This window comes from Psammomys obesus, unplaced genomic scaffold (assembly GCF_907164565.1).
Source record: "Psammomys obesus unplaced genomic scaffold, mPsaObe1.curated_primary_1811, whole genome shotgun sequence".
Taxonomy (NCBI): domain Eukaryota; kingdom Metazoa; phylum Chordata; class Mammalia; order Rodentia; family Muridae; genus Psammomys; species Psammomys obesus.
Window position 1 is genome coordinate 10,540,014 of NW_026596109.1, and position 22,368 is coordinate 10,562,381.

General features: G+C 47.4%; 1 protein-coding gene across 11 annotated transcripts in view; it reads left to right on the forward strand.

Annotated features, from left to right (window-relative positions):
* The window catches only part of Lrp8 (LDL receptor related protein 8), a 73,683-nt gene extending 51,433 nt beyond the window's left edge, over positions 1-22,250 (forward strand). For 8 of the 11 annotated variants that reach the window (XM_055628814.1, XM_055628815.1, XM_055628816.1 and 5 more), the window contains 10 exons: positions 1,172-1,399; positions 2,578-2,696; positions 2,870-3,009; positions 4,343-4,484; positions 5,594-5,746; positions 6,781-7,005; positions 9,432-9,500; positions 14,249-14,421; positions 15,374-15,550; positions 17,680-22,250. In XM_055628814.1, coding sequence (XP_055484789.1) covers positions 1,172-1,399; positions 2,578-2,696; positions 2,870-3,009; positions 4,343-4,484; positions 5,594-5,746; positions 6,781-7,005; positions 9,432-9,500; positions 14,249-14,421; positions 15,374-15,550; positions 17,680-17,718 — 1,465 coding nt within the window. In that variant the 3' untranslated portion in view covers positions 17,719-22,250. The remainder of the gene's footprint in view (positions 1-1,171; positions 1,400-2,577; positions 2,697-2,869; positions 3,010-4,342; positions 4,485-5,593; positions 5,747-6,780; positions 7,006-9,431; positions 9,501-14,248; positions 14,422-15,373; positions 15,551-17,679) is intronic. The other 3 variants (XM_055628818.1, XM_055628820.1, XM_055628825.1) reach the window with 1 other exon arrangement.
* Positions 22,251-22,368: the final 118 nt, after the last annotated feature.

Below are 22,368 nucleotides of genomic sequence, written 5' to 3' on the forward strand. Positions count from 1 at the left end.
CCACCCCCCAACACACACGCACTGAGCTGACACCTGCATACACAGAAGCAGCTAGAGCCTGTCCAACAGATGCAGCTGGGAAGCTGGGTTTAAGGAGAGACCGGGTCTGGGGCTGAATGAGACGTCGCCTAAATTAAGTCACGGAGCTCGGGAATCTGGCTGGGGTTTTCGTCAGCTGTGCTGCTATTTGAGATGGAACACAGGAGATCAGAGACTGGGGGCTGGGCAGTCCGTGGCCAAGGGGCAGGAATGGACGAGCAGTCTGCAGCACAGTGAGGAAAGGGGTCCAGGTGATGTCTGAGGGTGCTCTGCAGTCTGGACCTTTAAGAGAATTGCCAGATTGCAGAGTCAGGATTACGGCAGCCCACGGAAGCAATACTGCGGAGAGAGCACGGTTGGGAGGGAGGGAATGGCAGGCTGAGGGCAGCGGCATCTGGGAAGCAAAGTCCTGCTTGGGCAGCTCCTGTCTGTCCGTGGGTGGAGTCAGTTCTCCCTGCCCTGCCCAGCGTCCTGCAGCCCCTCTTCATCCCACCTCTGCATGTCATAGCTTCCCCCTCAGCACCTTCCCTTCCTCCATTCCCCTTCCTCTCAAAGACAAGGATCTATTACATTCCCAGCTATGTCCTTAGGCTCCTTCCGTTACCTGCCGCGCCCTTCTTGCCCCAGACGCAATCCAATTCTTGAGCAGTGCACTCAGAGCCGCCGGGGCGTGGCTCTTGCCTGCACTTACTGCCAGTTTTCCATCCCATAAACCAACGCTACCACACCAAACACTGCCTCATTTCGGATCGCGCTCGCTCTTACACTTGTGTAAACTGCTGGCTCTGTGCTTGGCTTCATCTTTTGTGCCCCTGCTGATCTGGTCCCTCAGGACTCTGCCACAAAGCTTCTCACCTTGTACCTTGTACCTTGTGCCTTGTACCTGCCTGCAAGCTTCCCACCCCCACCCCTAACTAACTGAGCTCCACCAGGCCGGAAATGAGCTGATTCAGCCTGTGTCCCTTACCCTGGTGGCTCAAGGAATGTTTTGAGTGGAATTAGTCAGGTTCCCCTAAAACCTACTGCCATGGCCCAGAGAAAAGACACAAAGGGGGGGAGGGTTGCAGAGGCAGCTCCACGTGGGCCCCGTGGGTGGAGCCCCTGCCCATGGCCAGCCCTGCTTTCTCCTAAGCGCCCCCATGGACAAGGCCAGTAACCCGGATGAGCAGGTGGTCCTCATTGGTGAGCAGCTGCACTCTCCAGAGGGCCTGGCGGTGGACTGGGTCCATGAGCACATCTACTGGACAGACTCAGGCAATAAGACCATCTCCGTAGCCACGACCGACGGCCGCCGCCGCTGCACTCTCTTCAGCCGTGAACTCAGTGAGCCCCGAGCCATTGCCGTTGACCCCTTGCGAGGGTGAGTGTCCCCACTCAGCTTTCCCGTCCCACCGGCAAAGGTGCTCAGTTCTGTGTCTGTTACAAGAGGCTGTCGGGGGTTCCGGACACCTGTGAGCCGGACAGACACAGGGAAGGAAGTCAGATGGCCCCCGTCCTGTTTGTCCCTGGCCAAGATAGGCTCTAGCCACCTGGGCTGTCCCTGGACGCTGGGCCCATTCACTATGTCGCTGAGATGGAGCACCACAGGACTAGAGATCCCTGCCAGTACCTTCCAGGGTGGAGGCCTTACTTCAGACCTCTGTCCATGGGGATCTGGCTGTGTTTAACCATTTTGGGGACAGAGAACTCATGACTTTTCAAAGGAGCCTGTTTCATTGTGGAACACCTACCCATTACACAGTGGAGTTCTTTTTTTCCTCATAATCCCAAGTCTGTCTCCCTATAATTTTCCCCGGTGGGAGTTACATAAACCGTGCGCTCAGTGCAACCAGGAAGATGTGAGGACTCAGCTCCCTCAGCCTGCTCTGCTCCTAGCAACTCACGCCCCCCGCCCTTGCTGCCCAATATATAGGCCCCTTATCCCCTAGGCTGCTTTATTCTGGCCACACCTGGATGGGAGCTCAGGAATCCTGAACAAAACAATACCTTCTTCCTCCCTTAGTGGAAATGTTTCCTCTTCCTCGTCCTTGGTTGTAAAGAAGGGCGGATAGAGCCCTCGTCAATGGAGGTCAGCTGTTGAAAGCAGCCTGTGAAAGGGTGACCCAGGAACAGTCACTGGGTTCTGTGATGTAGCAGCACCAGGGCTGCTATGATCTCTAGTAAAAACGAGGGTGAAGGGGCAGGAGTCTGAGTTAGGATGGTCAGCTACTTTTTTCTGTGTCAGTCAGGAGAAGTTTGTATGGGCCCTTACCACGCAGATGCTCTACGAGTCTGGTTAGAGCAGCCGGAAGTGAGAGCAGGCGGGGCCCAGGCCTTTCAGCTGAGAGTGAGTAGACTGTGGGTAAGCCGAGCTTCTCCAGGCGCTCACGAGATGATGGCCAAAGTGCCTATTCTAAGATTCGATAGTGCCAAAGGATTTCAGAGGTTCCCCTGTTAAATATAAGCCCCAACTATTCAGTGGCTCACTGAACCATTGTGACGCAGGCAACTCCAACTGTCGCAAACAAGAAACTAAATTTGGGCTCTTCCATCTTTCAGGTTCATGTACTGGTCTGACTGGGGGTTTCAGGCAAAGATTGAGAAATCTGGGCTCAACGGTGCAGACCGGCAAACACTGGTTTCAGACGATATCGAATGGCCCAATGGAATCACCCTGGGTGAGCCCTGCCTGTCTGCCTGAGTTGGAAGCCTGGACTAGAACTGACCCTGACAACTGTTAGGATCCAGGGGGTCCCCTCTCCGAGGCCTGGGCGTGTGGGTAGGGAGGAGCACGGTGGAGCGGAGATGCAGCGGCAGTAACTGGTGTCTGACCTGATCCCTCCTCCCCAAGACCTGCTGAGCCAGCGTCTGTACTGGGTGGATTCCAAACGGCACCAGCTGTCCAGCATTGACTTCAACGGAGGCAACAGAAAGATGCTGATTTTCTCCACTGACTTCCTAAGCCACCCTTTTGGGGTGGCTGTGTTTGAGGTGAGCCGCATAGCGGTAGGCACGGCCCGAAACGTAGAGAAGGCTTGGTCAAGTAGGACGCTTCCCCGAGAAAGGGAAACAAAAGAACTGGGAGGCCACCCGCCCGCAGTGTTTGGATATGCTCTGAGGGCTGCCTACCCAGGCGCTTCGGCCCGGTCTGCCGGCAGCCTTTCCTCTCTGCTTCCTCCCCGAGAGCCTCCTTCAGAGGATGTCACGGGAAAATCACTCACAGACACTTCCCCTCCACGTCCCCAGCACCTAGCTCTGTGTCTCACGTGCAGAAGGCACCTAACAGGAGGAGGAAGGGGAAAGGAACACGCATGTCCTTAGACTCGCTTAGCGTAGGACGCAACCTGAGGGATGCTGTGTGGCTCAGTTCTGTGGACCTTTGCTGAATCCTGGGGTCACAGAAATAAACTAGACACTACCCAAGTCCTGGAGAAGCCCCCAAGAAGGTAAAGAGTCGAGAGGCCCATCTGCCCTGACCCCAATAGCCTTTCTTCTGGGGAAGTAAGGAAGCCAGAACCTACCAGAGCCTCTCAAACACAGCTCTCCCCCAAAACTAACCCTGCCATCAAGGGGAGGCGGAGTGAGGAAGATGTCTGTGGTGGGCAGCCGCAGTGTCTTCTTAGACGCACTTCGCTCAGTGCTGCTTGAACTCGCGAGCAAAGCCCCTCCTCTCAAACCAGCCGCTGCTTTGATTCGAGTGTACTGGACGTGCATGTGTACTTGGGCGTCTCCCTGGCACGTGTAAGCTACGTGTGTGTGCATACGTGTGCATACATGCACCAGAGTAAAAGTGATGTTCCAGTATGTGCACATTTATGGGTGTGTGCGTGAGTGTGCCTTTCCAAGTACGGGTGAACCTGCAGGCTGTGTGTGCATCCGTGGACCAGATGCACGGTTGCCCCTGTAGTTGTGAATTTGCCTACAGATGCACATTTGGGCTTCTGGGGACTAAGTGTGCAGACCTGTGTGCTCCTCTCAGAGGCCCTACAGCGGCTGGCCCCCAGGGACTCACACGTTCCCTCTGACCTTGGCTCCAGGCCACAGGTACTAGCTGCAGATAGCCAACCTTGGCTTTCTTTTGGCTCCAGGAAGTAAACCTAGCTCAGCAGCACCGGATGATCATGTAAGGTAGAAGGACACTAGGAGAGCCCGCTTCGTCATCAGAGGCCAAGAGTCCTCTGAAAACCCGTGGACAGACAGGGTATATGGCTCTGAGAGGATGGCAGGTCGGCTCTTCCCGAGGCTGATTCGTGGGCTAGGTCCTCAGACTGAGATTGTGAGTCCGGATTCTGGGCTTCCCATCCTTTACATGTGTATTCCTCAGGACAAGGTGTTCTGGACAGATCTGGAGAACGAGGCCATTTTCAGCGCGAATCGGCTCAACGGCCTGGAAATCTCCATCCTGGCTGAGAACCTTAATAATCCGCATGACATTGTAGTCCTCCATGAGCTGAAGCAGCCAAGAGGTAAGGCCCTCCCTGGGCCCGGGGGGCTTGCCCGCATCCTCTCCTGTCACCTAGCAGGCTACGTCTCCTTCCATCATGTCATGACCCAGTTTCCCCGGGACTATAACAATCCCCCTGGTTGTGGAGCATGTCGCCATACTTTGTCTCATTTTGTTTCAGCCTCTGTGTGAAGCAAGAGTAGGAATGAATGAGTACAGAAGTGTCCTAGTTTTGCCAATATCATAACAGGTGTTTATTAAACTTCTCATTCAACAATACAGGAAACTGAAGCGCAGAGAGACAAAGCAATGTCAGCAGGTAGAACAACAAAAATATAAACTCGGGTCTGCCTGATGGCAAAGTTCCTTCTGTCGTGACACACCAATTCTTGCACCTATTTTACAGCAATAGAAAATAATGTGTCTCGAGGCCTTACAGTTAGCTAGTTAGCTCATTGGAAGCAGAGTCTAGTAATTGTATTACGGCTGTCTCCTCCTCTGTCGCTACTAACTGTAACAGGTATTGGCTGCCAGGGTGAGGGAAACTGAAAAGAGGGCAAGGAGATAAGACTGGTACCTGAGCTGGGCGGTGGTGGCACATGCATTTAATCCCGGCACTCAGGAGGTAAAGGCAGGCTGATCTCTGTAAGTTCCAGGACAGCCTGGTCTACAAAGTGAGTTCTGGGACAGCCAGGGCTACACAGAGAACAAAACAAAAAAAACCAAACAAACAAAAAAGATTGGTGCCTGATTCTGGTTCTAGAAATTTAAGGCAGAACGAGATGACAAGAACACAGAAGAGGAGAAAGCAAGACAAAAATAGTAGTGGGAAGTTTTAGTTTGGGAATCACTATCCCTCAATTTAAAGTCTGTCTCCAAATTCCTTAGAGTTGTAACTTGCACATTTGTTCTCTGTCTGTTGGGACCATAACACCCACCCCAAAACTGTAAGAACTGAGTGAGAATAAGGATAAAATGCCAAGCGCTGTGCTGGTGGGTTGTCAAATAAAAGCAGGAAAAGACCTTTGAGCAAGTCCAGTTGGCGGGAGCTCATTCTTGGTAAATAAGAGGGCCTGGCCTGGCCTGCCAGGTGCCAACATGGTGTCTCTCTGCCCCTTTTCCTCCCATTAGCTGCAGATGTCTGTGACCTGAGTGCCCAGCCCAATGGCGGCTGTGAATACCTGTGCCTTCCTGCTCCTCAGATCTCCAGCCACTCTCCCAAGTACACGTGTGCCTGTCCCGACACAATGTGGCTGGGTCCAGACATGAAGAGATGCTACCGAGGTTAGTGGCAGACACTGCCCGTGGCTTGAGGACACAGTATCCTGCTGGTTGTCCTCCCTCTGACCCCTTGCCTGTCATTTGCACATTGCTCTTGTTTAGCCTTCCTTGAGTGTGTGAGTTCCTGGTGCCATCTAAGGCTTTCCCATCTCCCAGAAAAGTGCATAAAGTGTTTGAAATTCAACTTTCAGGAAGTTTCTGGAATCCCTTGAAAAACTCAAGTTAATGGGGCTGGAAATGGCACCGTTGTTGAGAGCACTTGTTGCTCTTGCAGAGGACCGGGGCTCAGTTCCTAGCCCCTTTATGGTGGCTCAAAGCCATCTCTAACTCCAGTTCCAGGGGATCCAATCCTGATGCCTTCTTCTGAGGGCACCAGGCAGGGATGTGGTGCACAGACAAAACACCCATAGATATAAAATAAAGTAGATGAATCTTTAAAAAAGTAAAAAAAAAAAAAAAACCCTCAAGTTAAGAGCCCTCCATCTCCACCAACTGTTGCCGCACAGATGGCTGTGTGCTTGCCGGTTGCTTAGCCAGACCTGCACAGAAGCCCTTGCGGCACCACTGTAACTAACAGTGGAATTCTTCCTTCTCCTAAATGGGGTTTACTTCCTAGTCTCCATGTATGGCCAATGCCTTTGGTTTGAACATTAAGTCTGTTGCATCGTTCATAATGTCCAGGTTCAATTGCTCAAAGTGAAGAATTTAAGCCTAATGACATAACTCTATAGTAGATGAAATGCTTCTAGATTTGTATTTCTGCTCCCTCTAGTCTTTTACAGAGGCCTCTTCCACACTTATTTCTACAGCACTGTTTCACTGACTCATCTTTATCAGATCAAAGTGAAATGCTAGGACTCAGGACTCAGCTGAAGAGAAGATCATGGCCCATTCAGGGGGATGAGGGCAAGTTTCACAAAAGTGGCATCTGAGCGCTAAGCCCGGAGGAGGGGTCCCTCCGTGGAACTCAGCAGCGATAACACTGGCACTAAAGCGACCAAGTGCTCTAAGTGACTTCCGTGGTCTTTCCCCTGTAGCACCTCAGTCTACCTCAACTACAACGTTAGCCTCTGCTATGACAAGGACCATACCTGCCATCACAAGAGCCCCCGGGACAACCATCCATGAGCCCACCTACCAGAACCACAGCACAGAGACACCAAGCCGGACAGCTGCTGCCCCGAGCTCAGTTGACGTCCCCAGGGCGCCCAGCATCAGCGCATCAACCCTCAGCCCCGCAACCAGCAACCACTCCCAGCACTGTAAGGAAACTGGCCCTGAGTTTTTCATGACTTGGGGGGGCGGGGTTCCTGTGGAAGCTAGGGTGAAGGTTGGGAGTGTCTGGGAAGGGTGATGTTACCAGAACAAAGTAGTGCCCGCCTCTCAGGAGGAAGCAAGTGAGGGAAGGAGCCATCCTGGGAGAGGAAACTTGGGTGTCCACAACTTTTAAAGGGCCTGGGAGCAAACTATTTGTTCCCTCTCAGTTTCTTCCCTTAAAGGGAGCAAATAATAGACTACCCCCAACTTGCTTCTTAAGAAGTTCAGGAAAGGCAAAGGAGCCCGGCATGGTGGTGCACATCTCAGCTGACAGGAGACTGAGGCAGGCGGAACTCTCTAAGTTTTAGGCCAGCCTGCTCTACATAGAGAGTTCCAAGGCAACACGGCAAAACACTGCCTCAAGATAGGGAGGGTGGGCAAAAGAGGCCCTGTAAATGGGAGTGTCTGGATGTGTGTCAGTGTTTTATGAGTCCCTGAGGCCGGTGTCACCGAGTTTAGAAAGCTCTGCTGAGCTCCCAGCAGCCTCGCTGAGCTGCCCAGACAGTACCATCCGTAACTGCGATGTGCTCGTGCCTGTTTTCAAACCCTGGGCTAAGCTAATTAAGCTCACCGCTCCTTAAATCATTGGGAGCAGTAATTGTCTCTGTTGGAACTCTTCTATCTCATTAGCCAGAAAATACCTTTGTAATTGCTAGGGGGAATTCATTTGAAAGGATAAACCATCTTTCACATTTTTTTTTTCCATACTTGGGTGGCCCAGAAACCAAGCAGGCTGTTGGCGTCCTGTAGATCAGGGCTATTTTACCAGCAGCGGCTGAAATCTAATAGAGTGCTCGCCCTGATGTTTGCAGAGGAGCTGGGACTCCGTTTCCTCTCCCCTGATGCAGAGCTCTGGGAGTCCTCACAGGAATTTTTCTAGCATGTCAGAGCAAGAGGGAGCAGTGCTTCCGGTCAGCTTGTCTTCTATTAGCTTTCTTTTTTCCTTTTTTTTTTTTTTTTTTTTTTTTTGTTGTTGTTGCATGTACATGTGCATACACGTTCATGTTTGTGTGTGCACATGTATGTGGTGGGGGGTGATGTGTGTGTGCATGCAGAGGCCAGAAATCGACTTTGGGAGCGTTCTCAGTAGTTCTCCATCTTAAGTCTTGAGGCAGATTCTGCAACAGAACGTGGAGTCATTGGTTCAGCTAAGCGGGCTGGCTGGTGAGCTTCAGGCTTCCGCCTGTCTCTGCCTGCTCAGGGCCGGGACTGTGAGCGCATGCTGCCGCACCTGGCTTTTCATGTGCCAGGGAGCAGAATTCAGATCCTCATTCTCAGCTGGCAAGCGCTTAACAAGTGAGCCCGCTCCTCCAGCCCCTCCAGTTAGCTTTGCACCTCGCTGGTTAGTGGGATTCGCTCGAGGTAGCTTGGAGAAACAGGCCGAGGGGATGGGTTTGAAGGCATTGCCAGGAAGCGGTCGTGGCCTTACTTGGAGCGAAGGTGGAGTGTGGCTGGCTGTTCCTCTCCACACCACAGAGGGCTGTCATGGGATCCCGGGGACAGGGCTGCTCAGATGTCTCAGGGAAGATGGCTTCCGGGGTTAGCAAAGGATGTTTATTTAAAATCCAGCACATTTCCCAAGTGCTCTTCAGTTTCAGAATGTCCTTTTGTGTGCCTTGAACAACAGCCCTTCCTTTAGCGATGGGGTAGGGGTTCGTCACTCTGGGGGCCAAACTAGCCTAAACCTGAGGTTTTCTTCCCTGACCGTACTGGGGTGTGGTGAGTTACACACATGCGCCACCATGCCTGGCTAACACACCTTCTCCAATTCAGCTCTCATAACAACTCCTGCCCCTCGACATCCATATATATATATATATATATATATATATATATATATATATATATAATTTGTGCTAAACATTGTGCTAAGTATCGTATGAATTATTCCACCTACTCCCTCTACCTCCCAGGAGTAGAAAACATTTTAAGATAAAGAAATATACTGTGAGTTATATGTCTAATGCTGTATTAACTGTCACAGTGCCACGCAGGTAATGAGTGCTAGAGATAGAATTTGAACCCAGGAAGCCTGAGCCCGAAGCTTCCTGATTACATCCCGCTACATCCTAGTATATCTCATCTTAATCTCAGGAAAACAAGCTTCCTACCATCCTGATACTATGGGGAAAGATGGGACTCGGGCTGTGAGTCCTGAGTTCAAGTCCCAAGCCTTCATTTATCAAAAGTTTAGTTTCCTGTTTGTGAAATAACCTCTGTCCTATTTAGTAAGACCGAATTATTACATAGGAGCTGGGATCATCATTTTAGAGTGAGGGCATGAAGGCTGGATGGTTCTTAGAGATGGAGGCCAACAAGGCCTTGCATTCTAGTCACGGAGCATCATCCTGTGAATGTTGGTGTTTTGCAGATGGGAACGAAGGCAGCCAGATGGGCTCAACGGTGACTGCTGCTGTCGTTGGCATCATTGTGCCCATAGGTGAGTGTGGTCCCACCAAGGAGGGCAAAAGGACATTTCACTCAAGGTTTGGGAAAGGCACAGGAGGGATAAAGAACTTTGCATACTGCCTGGTTCAGTCTGGGTTCTTGCCTGGCACACGGTGCTTTTCAGCTTCCGGCCCTATGGAAACCATCCAGCTGCATCTCCCAGGCCCCTTCACACCCCACACTCACATGTGCAGACCAAACGAGCCAAAAGAGCCGGTGGCTCTTTCTCACCGTTCTTTCAAGCTCCTAGCGATGGCTGGCATATAATAGGGAATTGTGTATTTGTTAACTGAAGAGCTGAACTGCTTGTCATTTCTTGAACAAATCATCCTGCCTGGTTTTCTTTCTCTTTGGTTTTCGATGGACATTTTATCAAGCAGCTACTGTGTGCCAAACTCAAAGAAAGAGAAGGTAGTTATAGTAAGACATGGTCCCATCCTATAAAAGTCTAGTCTTGATCTAGCAAGATAACTCAGCGGGTAAAAGTACTCGCCACCAAGGCTGCCCACCTGAGTTCCAGCCCTGGAACCTGCATAGCGGAAGGAGAGCCAGTTCCTGCAGTATGCCCTCTGATCTCCACACGCCCCCACCTTTGTAGCATGCATGCTTTATATCACCCCAAAATAAAGAAATGAATGTGATTTAAAAAAAAAAAAAACCAGCAACACAAGAGACACACATCCACAGGTGCGTTCATTAGGTCACGGAGCTGAGTGGGGATGCCAGGGAGTCACTGTGGTCTAGAAGGGAAGAGAACAGGCAAAGGTTTCCCACCGGAAACAATCCTTGAGCCGAGCTGGCCGACTGAAAAGGAAGCAGGAGCAGCCCAAGCCGTGCACACAGCATGCGCAAAGCCAGGAGTGGGAGAGGCATGGAGAGAGTCAGGGGGGTTGAACTAGAAGTTCAGCATGACAGAGCAATCCTGGTTAAGACTCAGACAGAACCAGGGGTGACTCATTCTCCCACTGGGATATCCACTTGTGTCCTGAATATCCATTCTCTCGTTCCTGCCGCATGTCTCAGCTAAGACATGAGTGCCCATTTTTAGGTTTATCTCCTGTCTTAGTTAGGGTTACTTGTGCTGTGATGAAACACCATAACCAAAGCAACTTGGGGAAGAAATGATTTATTTGGATTATGTTTCCAAATCATTGAAGGAAGTCAGGACAGGAATTCACACAGGGTAGGAACTTGGAGTCAGGAGTTAATGCAGAGGCCTTTACTGGCCCCTTGCTCCCAACAGCTGCTTTTTTCTTTTTTGGGTGTGGGGGTGGGGGGAGAGGTTCAAGACAGGGTTTCTCTGTATAGCCCTGGAACTCGCTCTGTAGACCAGCCTATCTTGAACTCAGAGAACTGCCTGCCTCTGCCTCCTGAGTGCTGGGATTAAAGACATGAGCCACTACCACCCTGGCTTCAGCCAGCCCCCCCCCCCCCCCCCAGTTTTTCAGGACAGTCTTGAACTCACTTTGTAGACCAGGCTGGCCTCAAACTCACAGAAAATCCACCAGCCTCTGATTCCTAGAGAGCTGGGATGACAGGCGCACCCTAGCTCAGCCTGCTTTCTTAGAGAACACGGGACCACCAGTCTAGGGATGGCACCTCCCACAATGGGCTGGGCCCTCCCCCATCAATCATTAGTTAAGAAAAGGCCCTGCGGGTTTGCCTACAGCCTGATCTTATGGAGGCGTTTTCTGAATTGAGGCTCCCTCTTCTCAGATGACTCTAGCTTGGGTCAAGTTGACACAAAACTAGCCAGCGCCTCTCCCTTGGTCCTTTTGATAAGTCACATACAATAGGTGCTAAGGCATAGTATGTATGATGTGCTATAATAGCGACACGGCAGATACATCGGTGTGATAACAGCATCTGGGGAAGAAGCAGAGAGGTGGTTCCAGAGTGGAAGTGGTTCTAGAGAGGGCAGTATTTGAACTGGTCTTCAAAGGGCTCACCACAAGAGATGGTGGGGAGACTGCTCTTGTAGTTTATTCTGAGTGAGTCAGTTCCTGCCATCGATGTGTGCCTTCTGGTTGCTGTCACCCTCCCTGAAAGAACCATTAAATCATTAAATTAAATGTCTACTAACCTGAAGGTTTTGGAGATGAGTATTATTCTCACAAGAAGTATAGTCAGGTTTTCATAAGCTCCCTGGACATTTATTTACATTGTCTTCTGTATGAACTGCCTGTTTACAGTGTTACTTTTTTTCTTTTGGTTATCTTATTCGTAGGAATACTTAATAAGTATTAAAACCTTAATAGTATATAAACAAATATTTTCTCCCAGTCTTTGACACCTGATTTTAAATTTGCTCATGATATCTTTTATCATTCATAAATTTACATTTTTAAGTATCAAATCTGTCAATCTTTTCTTTTGTCAGTTATGGATTTTCTGTCCTGCTTAGAAAGGCCCACTTCATTCTGAATTATTAAATGTCTCCTCATATTTTCTTTTTCTAATTTAAACTCTTTTCTTGGTACTTGTGTATTTCTTATTTCAGAGGGTGGCATGAGGCAGAGCCTTCACTCTGTTTTCTTTTGTAGTGGTTACACCTGTTCTAATCTGTGACTTTGTTTATACATGTGTATAGATTCTCCAAAACCACATTTAGGGACCCATCATGTCCTTCTGACTTGAGTGACCAACTTTATTGTAAACTACATGCCTATCCATGCTGGCCTGTGTATCCCCTTCAGCAACACTTTGTGAAATGCTATTCTTACAGACATTCTTAAAAACATGCTTATATCTGGCTTCTCTTCTAGATGATCTTTAGAATAATTGTGTCATTTTGTAAAATTTGTTATAAGATTCTTTTTTAATTGCTTTGGATATATACACTTATGCAAGGGAATTTACACATTTACAGGGTCAAACTTCCCCATCGAGGACATGACATCTCCATTTCAGCCTTCATTGTGTCCTTTAGCAGAAGCTGATAGATCATATCACATTTGCCTGCTTCTTGTTGGATTATACCAGGAAGTTTTAAACTTTTCCTGGTGGTTATGAATATGCTTATTCCATGCCGTGACATTTTCTAATTGGTTATTTATTTGGAGAATTTGTTTGTTTGGATGGGTGGTTTTTTGAGACAGAGTTGCAGAAACTCTGTAAGCCAGACATGCCTGAGCTCACTACGGAGTCCAGACCGTCCCTGACCTCATGATAATCTTCCTGACTCAGTCTCCTGAGCACTGGAATTATAAGTGTGTGAGCCCAACACCTGCCATTCTAATGTATTACTGCTTAAAAAGCTGCTCCTGGGCACAGTGACACACACCTGTAATCCCAGCACTTGGGGAGGAAGAGGCAGGTGGATCTCTGCTCAGGGCCAGCCTAGTCTACAGAGTGGCTTCAGGACAGCTAAGAGAAACCCTGTTTCAAACAACAACAAAAAGCTATTGATTTTTTAATATTGATTCTTGATTAACTAGATTATTTCTTTTTTAAATTTATTTTTTATATTAATTATAGTGTATTCACTTTGTATCCCAGCTGTAGTCCCCTCCCTCGTTAACTACATTATTTCTACTACTCTTTTCACCTGCTTCTCTAACACTCTAAGTTTTCTTCATTGCTGTCTTTAATTACAGTAGTCTTCCTCAAACAGAAAGCCTTCTACAGCACCCTAACTAGCTTCCACCAGTACGCTCAGAACCACTATGAACTTTGGTGGGCAGTCTTGGAAACACCCTTCCTGCAGGCCAACCTGATTGCCTCTGCACTTCCCATGTGGCCACTGAGTTCTTGCCCACTCCCATCATCTTGCTCTAACCCTTTGCCTGCACTTCCACCAGTTCTGAAAGACCTGTCCCTCAAGTTGGAATCAAGCAGGGGTCCCTTCCTAGGCCTCGGCCCTGGACCTGTAAGACACCCTTCCTTTGCTCTCTCTGGCAAAGGGACAAAGAGTGTGCTGGGCCTTGACTTTCCCATCTTGTCCAACGAGAACCAAGCTGCTTAGTGTTTTTAACCAGCTCTGAAGACGTCAGCTCAAACCTGTATTCCCTTCTCTGTTCCCTTCTAGCAGCACTCTTCATCTGATGGAGCCTTAGTGTTGGAAAGGTGTGATTTGGAGGGAGCGGCTTTCTTAAGAGTTCTAGAGAAGCAGCAGCATTAGGGCACAGGTGTAGGCAAGCACCTCGCAGCCATTCAGCATGTGTCGCTGCGCACCTCCTCAGTGCGAGGCGTGCGCACAGAGACAAATAAGCACGCCCTGGGCTGCAGAGGTGGCCCAGCGGTTAACCGCGCTTGCTGTTCTTCTAAAAGACCGGAATTTGTTTCCCGCCATCCTTGTCACACTCAACTGTAACACCAGTTCCAGGATATCAGATGCCTTTTCCTGGTCTCCACACAAACCTGCACACACATGTATACATGTATACACTCACGGAGACACACATGCATCCGCATATATAAAAATGATACACATATTTTTTTTTTTTTAAAGTTAGCACAGCCCTCAAAGGCTCGGTTCAGTTGGGAGAACAGATGTTTAGTGATAGTGTGACCTGGGGATACAGGTAAGGGAGCAGCAGAGTCTTCTCCAGAGCAGGTGGGACAGACTTCAATTTGAGCTCAGAAGATGAAGAGTTAATGAAGAGCAGTGGTGAGAGGGCTTTCAAGCAGGGGAAAGTGAGCAGAAACAGTGCTGGGAAGCAGGGGGCAATAAAGCTGGGGCGGTGGCGAGGTCAACTGGGCGGGGGCGCCTGCTTGAGTGTGATGTGTCCCTCCCTCCAGTGGTCATAGCCCTGCTGTGTATGAGTGGGTACCTGATCTGGAGAAACTGGAAGCGGAAGAACACCAAGAGCATGAATTTCGACAACCCGGTATACAGGAAGACCACAGAAGAGGAAGATGAAGACGAGCTTCATATAGGCAGGGCTGCTCAGATTGGCCACGTCTACCCCGCAGTAAGTGTTCCTCACTGGGGCACTTCCTTCCCTCCCTCCCTCCTTTCCTTCCTTCTCTCCTTTCCTCTCCTCTCCCTCCCTTCCTCCCTTCTTTCCTCTCCTTTCCCTCCCTTCCTCCCTTCTACCTTAATCACAAACCTCCCACATATATTAGGCACTGTTCTGGCTTTGAGAGAACACAGACATATTGAAGCAGGTGATGAGGGTAGCAGAATAGCAGGACTCTGGGGCAGTTAAGAAGCCAAATATCTTTCTGCAGAAAGGTAACTGGCTAATATATATATATATATATACACTTACTACTATATATATATATACTTACTTACTATATATATATATATATATATAGTAGTAAGTATATATGTTTGAATTCCAGCAAGCTCTATACTCCAGTCAAATTTCAGAAGTATTAAAGGAACACGTGGCATCCCAAGTGGCTGTTGGGGAGTTAGAAATGCTAAGTACCATAGAAGAATCTATCTTTCTAGGAAGCCTTCCCCAGCTTGCTTTCTTCTCCCACAGTCTCCTGGGCCTCTGTCCACACACAGTCCACTTACCTTTTGCTTAGACCGTGAGGTCCCTGAGGGCAGGATCCTATGTGGTTAGTCTGTTTTCCTGGGCCAGGCATAGCATAGCCGGCTTCTAACGAATGCTGAATGATTGAATGGTATGAAAGCACAGCAAGGGAGCTGCCAATTATGTCTGGGGAACCAGGGCCCCTAATGACTCACAGTAACAGATGAGCTGTGTCTTTAAAAACAGTAATTTTCAGATAGGGAAGAATGGAATGACATTCCAGACAGGATCACGTGCAAAGGCTTAGAGGCACAAAAGAGCATGGCCTATTGGGGAGCAAGGATTGTGAAGTGGGTAGAGCAGATGTCATTGTTGTACAGCAGAGTCAGGGGGCTGAGTATGACCTCAGAGGTCATCTGGTCCATCCCCCTGTCAGGCAATCAGCAGCTTTGATCGCCCAGTGTGGGCAGAGCCCTGTCTTGGGGAGACCAGAGACCTGGAAGACCCAGCCCCTGCCCTCAAGGAGCTTTTTGTCTTGCCGGGGGAACCAAGGTCACAGCTGCACCAACTCCCGAAGAACCCTCTTTCCGAGCTGCCTGTCGTCAAGTGCAAGGTAGGGCAGTGCCCCTCTGAGCCTGAGGGGCTGGTGAGTGAGGGCCTTCACCCTAGGCAGGTACAGCAAGTCCTAGGAGGCCTCTGGTTTTGGAAGGCTACACCTGTAAGCTTGATCTTGGGACAGAGGAAGAATGGGCTTGTCACAGACAGGAAATGGCATGTGGAAAAAGGTTACTGAATGGGCGGCAGGGAAACTGCTGCTCAAACAAACTGTCTGTAAAGGAGAAACAAAGTTAAACAGTGTTGTGAGGGCTAGAAGATGGCCTCTAGGATCCTGAACTGTGGCCAGTGCAGGCCAACAGCTTTTTAGAGATCAGAGAAGGCACCGTACTAGAAGCCTTGAGCTTGGAGCAAGCAGATGGCTGTTCCACCATTCCATAGCCCTGTGGTTTGGTCTCCTTTCACTAGAGAAATACGAGTGATAGCCCCAGTCCCTGCTTTCTGAGTTTAAGAGCATTTTGTAAACTATAAATCAGTCTATACTAAAAGTATCATCATTTCCAGAGAAGGAAAATGATGCGGTGAGGTTAAACCTGATTAATATAAGGCCTGAGCGATAAGCACTGTGTCAGTCACAGAGAAATGGAGTCAGCAGAGAGGTATTTGACGAGCATGTACTGTGTGTCAGACATAGCTTTCAGCGTTTCGAATGTCTCTCTCTCATTCAGTCTTCACAGTTACCTTTGGAGGAGATATTAGCTTCATTTACAGTTGAGAAAACTGAGACCCATAGAATTTCAGACCCATAGAAGTTTCCCTGAGGTCATATCCAGAAAGTGGCAGAACCAAGATTAAACTCTAGGCAGTGTGCAGAGGCCCGTGTCCTTTCCACTCTGTCATGGGTACGTGTCCTTGAAGCTCTGGAAATCAGAATTCCCAACCACCTGTCTTCTTCTGTCCTTTACTCCTGTAGCTCTGCTGTCACTACTAGGGCCTGTCTTTGGGCTACAGATCAGCTTAGCAAGAATAAGAGGGCGGCCTGACAATATCTCTGTTAGTAAAGCATGGGCAAGCATGCATGGAGAAATTAAAAATAACTCAATTAACTTAAAGGCAATGGGTTGTTTTGCAGTGTTTTGTTGTTTTGTTTTTGTTATTGGGTTTTTTGTTGTTGTTGTTGTTGTTTTTGGTCATATGTAGCATGTTCAGGGATGGGAAATGCTTATTTTATGCTGGTTAAGTTTGACTAGACTACTCCAGACATCATACATTCTAGGTAGCATGTGAAAACTCTAGATATGTTCTTTCTTTTGGTTTCTCACCAATGCTGTTAAGCAGCTCTAGTCTGAGTGACAGCTGAGGAAACTAAGACTTAGGAAAGTGAAATGAGGCTTTCCCCAAGTCATACAGCTTTTAAAAAGGTAATGAAACCAAGGAAGGTGTCCAGGAAATAGGGAAAGTAGCAGACAAGGTTTTGTCAGGATACACTACTAAACGAACGTATCCTAGAAAAGGGATTTATTTATTCAAAAAAAAAAAAAAAAGCTTTGGAGTTTTCCTGTCCAGAACTCTGTGACTAATACAAAACCAGGAACATTAGAAGATATAAATCACATTAGTACAGGAAAGAATTTTAAGCCTTACGGGAACAGAGCCATTGGTTAGCCATTGGAGGCCGAGGAGAGCTGAGCATCCAGTAACTGAATGGAACTGCTCGCATTGCTCTCCAGTGTTCTTTTTTGGTTAAGAGGGGTACAGCATGGGACCCAGCTAACAGATTTCTATCCTGGAGTCAGGGGCTGAGAGCCCAGGATTTAACGTTTGAACTTAAAGAGTTAGCCCTCTGTAAGTTCACCCAACTCAAACTATAAGGAACCAAAGTTTAGACCTTGGCTGCCCTTCTCTCTGAAAGGACAGAACAGAATGGGGAGGGAAAGCCACACTTCTACATCTGCACAGATGTGGCGGTCAAGCTTTAGTTCAGCCATTTTCTGCGTGACCCCGAGTGGTGTCACTGAGCCTCAGTTTTCTCATCTCTAAAATAAGTAAGGTAAATCTTGTCGTGGGCAGTTTGGAGGCTATGTGAGCTAACGTCTGTAAAGTAATAGTATGTCTGGTACTTTTGCTGATATTCAGTAAAGACGGCCTTAGAGGTCTAATGAATATTTCTCTGGTCTCTTTCCCCAGCGAGTGGCATTAAGTCTTGAAGACGACGGACTGCCCTGAGGATGGGACCGCCCACTTCGTGCCTCATGGAGTTCAGTCCTATGCACTACTCTCTCTGGATGACGTGTGACTGGATGAGTGCCATTTCTACGTGTGGGTCTGTGTGAGTGAGTGTGTGTGTGTGTGTGTGTGTGTGTGTGTGTGTGTGACTTTTTTTAAATTTATGTTGCGGAAAGGTAACCACAAAGTTATGATGAACTGCAGACATCCAAAGGATGTGGAAGTTTTTATATGTATAATGTTTTATACACTTTTTAACTGGTTGCACTACCCATGAGGAGTTCATGGGACAGCTACTGCTGAGTGACTAACATGATGTACATAACCAAACGGGGGCCGATGGTACAAACTTGACTCATCAGTTGAATACTATATTTACAGAGGAGGTTTGATTTGAGGGCTTTTTTAGGTTTGAGGAGCTTGGTTTCTTTTGTAAATAAAATTATGCTTTGTGGCTATCCATCAACATAAGTATAAAAAGAAAGAACATGGCAATTCCCTTCCCTTTTAGATTATTTATTAACATATCTTAAAAGTAAGGTTAGCTCTATAAATAATGTAGAGAAGTGAGAGTATTTATTTTTGGTATGATTGGCCCACTGCACAGACTCTGTGTTTATGTGTGTATGTTTGTATGAGAGAAAAAGAATCTGTAGAGAAGAGGCACGCTTAAGACTATTGTTCAAATACATAAAAACAAGATTTTTAAAAAAAAACAGTCCACAAGAAGGGGTATCTACTTTTCAGACACACCTTCAGAAACCTTGCTCAGAAAATACGATGCCCCGGTTTGTGCAGACATGTGGTGGGAAACATAGCTCTTTTCACCTCTGGCTACTACTGAGGCCCGGGGGAGCCAGAAAAAGCTTTTTCACTCCTCGTGGCTATCATGATACCCACCTGGGCTTTCTGTTCTGTGGCTTAGGTTAGTGTACAGATACTACACAGTGCCACAAGCTCTCATGAGCTCAAGAGAGCAGAGCTCAGTGAGTCCTTCAGCTTAGTGAGGACACAGATTCCTCTAGAACAGTGGTCCTCAGCAGGTGGGTCGTGCCCCCTCTGTGGGTCAAAAGGCCCTTTCACAGAGGAAAACACGGATATTTACATTATGATTCGTAACAGTACCAAGTCACAGTTTTGAAGTAGAAACAAAAATAATGTTATGGTTGGGGGGCACCACAGCATGAGGAACTGTATTAGCGGGTCGCAGCGACAGGAAGCCCGAGAACCACTGCTCTAGAGCTAAGTGGGGACATTTCTACGATTCCCAAGTTTACTGTAAGGACTGGCTCGGCAATGAACCTCTGGATCGCTGCGCATGAGGACAGAGATTTTGGAACAGGGTTGACTCCATCTGTTTCTCCATCCCCATCCTTCCTACCATTTTCTTGAGGAGGGGAGACACCTTAAAGTAATAAGCACGTCTCTTACTACCATATGCTCACATGGATAAACTAATGGTGGCCACATCCAAAGTTCTATTTTGGGGAAATACCATAGCATACTGGGCATGTGTCCACACAAAGATTTGTTTTCCTGATTTATAAATAAAAGGAAAAATTATGGGTGTTTACATAGATTTTTCTTCGTTATGAACACCACCTGTACTTTTTCTGAGCCTTAGGGGGTTTGTGTGGAGAAATGCCATTTTCTTTCTATGGAATCCACTCTTAGAAGCATAATCCCATAGTCCCAGAAGGAATTCAGTCCCCCACTAGCTTTCTCTTCCAAAGTATGGTCTTTCCGTGACTCTCCTGTCCTGCCAGTTCACTCCAGCTAAGTGACCACTGAGTGACAGCAGATTAATGTCTAACTTTCACATACCTGGAACTTGACACTTAAGAAAATGCCTCCCTGTTCCCTTGCTCCAGCTTCCCCCAAATCAAGGGAGCTTCAATGTCTCACCAGCTTGAAACCCTCTGAATTTTCAGGCTGGAAGTCTGTTATCCTGTTCCTAGGAGCTTGCTCTATGTCACTCATGTTTTCCTAATTTAAAAAAAAATGGCTGTGTTCTAAGCTTGGCCATTATGTCTGACAACATTTCTGGTATGCATATGTTGATGGTCCTGGATATTCACTGAAGAAATGCAGCTGACCTCTGACCCATTCCAAACAGTCTCAAGAACAGGTGGCCAACTGCTATGGCGCTTACTTACCACTGTTCATTCAAGAATGGAGAGGAAAATTTTGACAGAAGGAAAATGGTTGAAACGTCAAAATTTACAGAGAACAAGCAGGGTTTTTTTTTTTTTTTCTTTAATCTGCCTCCAAAAAAACAGAAATAACAAGTTATTTCATAATATGCATAGTGTGTGAACTTTTAGGCAGATCCTAGCCTTCAAAATAAAGTTGAAACATGCAGTCTGGTATTTCAAAAAAAAAAAAAAAAAAAAGATTAAATTCACAACGTAGAAGCAGCGTGTTTCCTGAACTTACTGCAACTGCAGCCTGAAAGTGGAGACCACAGAAGCAGCCTGACAAATATAGGACAGCAGTCCAGTAGAAGCAGTCGAAGGAGGCAGACCCACTTCCTCCCCTCCTCACAAATGTTTGAGCCTCATTTTGAGGTGTGATTCCAATTTTCTGTTGCCTTTTTCCCCTGTGCACATGTATCCACAGCCAGTAAGAGCCGGGAGGATGCTTAGTGATAATCAAGAGAGCAGACAGTTCATCAAACGGCTTATTAAAAAGAAGCCAGCCCAGTTCTCCCTTCTCCAGAAGACAACTTTGGGCTGCCTTGACAGCCCTGCTCCCTCAAGCCTGCTTCCTCTCCCATGGCTACCTGTCCAATGAACTGAGGAAGACACTAACAGAAACGGCCTTCCAGAAAGAAGAAACTAACCCTTTGTTTACTCTTCAGAATGTGTGTGCACGGAGATTGAAAAGGCTTCTGACTTCAGGGAGTAAAAATGATGAGATGGGATTTAAACTGACGGCAGTTACTATTGAGCCGTTCTGCTATCCTTACGTGTTGGCAGCATACTTACTCTCTAAAACCATCCTCTCGGTGTTGTGTGCTCGGCATTGCCAGCGTCAAAGCTCGGTTATTGTTTTACCCTCTCAGAGCCCACAGCAGAAGATACATGTGGATACAAAAATAAATAAATAAATAAATAAAGGAAGAAAGGAAATTTCACTTAGACTACTCCCTGGCCATTTTACCTGAAAAGATGAAAAATAGGGTCTTCATAGAAGTGACCTGAAGCCAAGTCTTTAAAAAAAAAAAAAAAAAGGTGGTGTTGAGGCTGCTTCCGGCAGAGACACTGAGCTGGCACTGAGGCGTGACTCAGCAGCAGGGCTCTAGGGAACAACACATAGTTCATTACACCTGGAGTAAAGACCTCAAGGAGAATTGGCAGGAAGTCAGACCGGATGGAAAGACAAGCTCGGCATAGGCACTTTATAAAATGATTCAGTTCAGCAGACATTTCTTTGGCCGTTTACTGGGTGCAGGGCATCACAGAGCACTCACCGCCAGCACTTTCCAGGCCTGATATTAGTCCATGGAGAAATGCTGACTGCTCTTCATTGGTCTGAGTCAGAGATTTTGATGTGGTTGGTGACAACTAAAGTCAGGGCAGTGGGATTTTTCAACAGAAGCATGCCACGTTGCGGGCACCTTTTAGATTTTCTTGCCTGTGAGAGAAAACAAGATACAGAACCTGGAGAGGGTACCCTTGTCACAGTACAGTCGGGTGCTATTGGGTGGGGGAGAAAAATTCTAATCCCGTAGGACTACAAAGCCACTCCCATCCCACCATGCTCGCCATTTCACCAAACATCAGGAAGTTAGCCGTTTCAAAGTATGTCATTTCCTTCCCCATAAATGCATGAAGATAAGAGTGTCCGTCCCCTTACACTACATTTTTAGGGTATTTGGGAGTTTTCAGCATATGAATTTAGAAGGTGGAGGAAAGTACAGCTTCACTTTTTTAGTTGATTGAAGGAAGCTTCATTCAGGCCACACACCTTGTGCACATCTTAAGAATCAGCAGGAACTGCATTTGCAAACATTTTGTGCTGTAAAAAACAAACAAACAAAAAAACTAATTTTAAAAAAAGCTACCTGTATAAGTATATACATATATATTTAAAGACAAGGTTTTGATACTTTTTTTTACAAAAACTACAAGAGAAGACTGTACAAACCACAGGCTTTTAAAATAGCATTTTGTTCTATATAAGCTGTTAACGTGAGGGTAAGGTACTGGTTTGCAAACTCACACTATCCAAATGGATTTTCTTATTTGTTGCCCAACCCTCCAAATTACCGTATTTGATGTAATAATAGGGCATGTTAAATGTTGGGTCACTAACCATTTCTGTTCTTGTCCTGTCATTCTGAGTTCCGTTAGCTCCTGTGCTCAGTGCCTCAGCAGTCTAGTCTTCCAGAGGTGGAGAGACTGAAGGAGGTGGGCTCCATTTATTTCACTAGCTGTAGTGACATCACCTTGGTGAACTGAGAACCAAATGTGGACATTTGTAAAATCAGTACGCTGTTTCTAGAGAGATTAAATTCATTTTCTAAAATCTGTTTTGTTTCATTGTGGTGCTTTGATGGGGGCAAAGGTGGGAACTATCACTAATTGACTCCCTAGTGAATACCAAATGTTTTTGCACAAGTCCCCTCCACCTTAAGTACTCAATTTA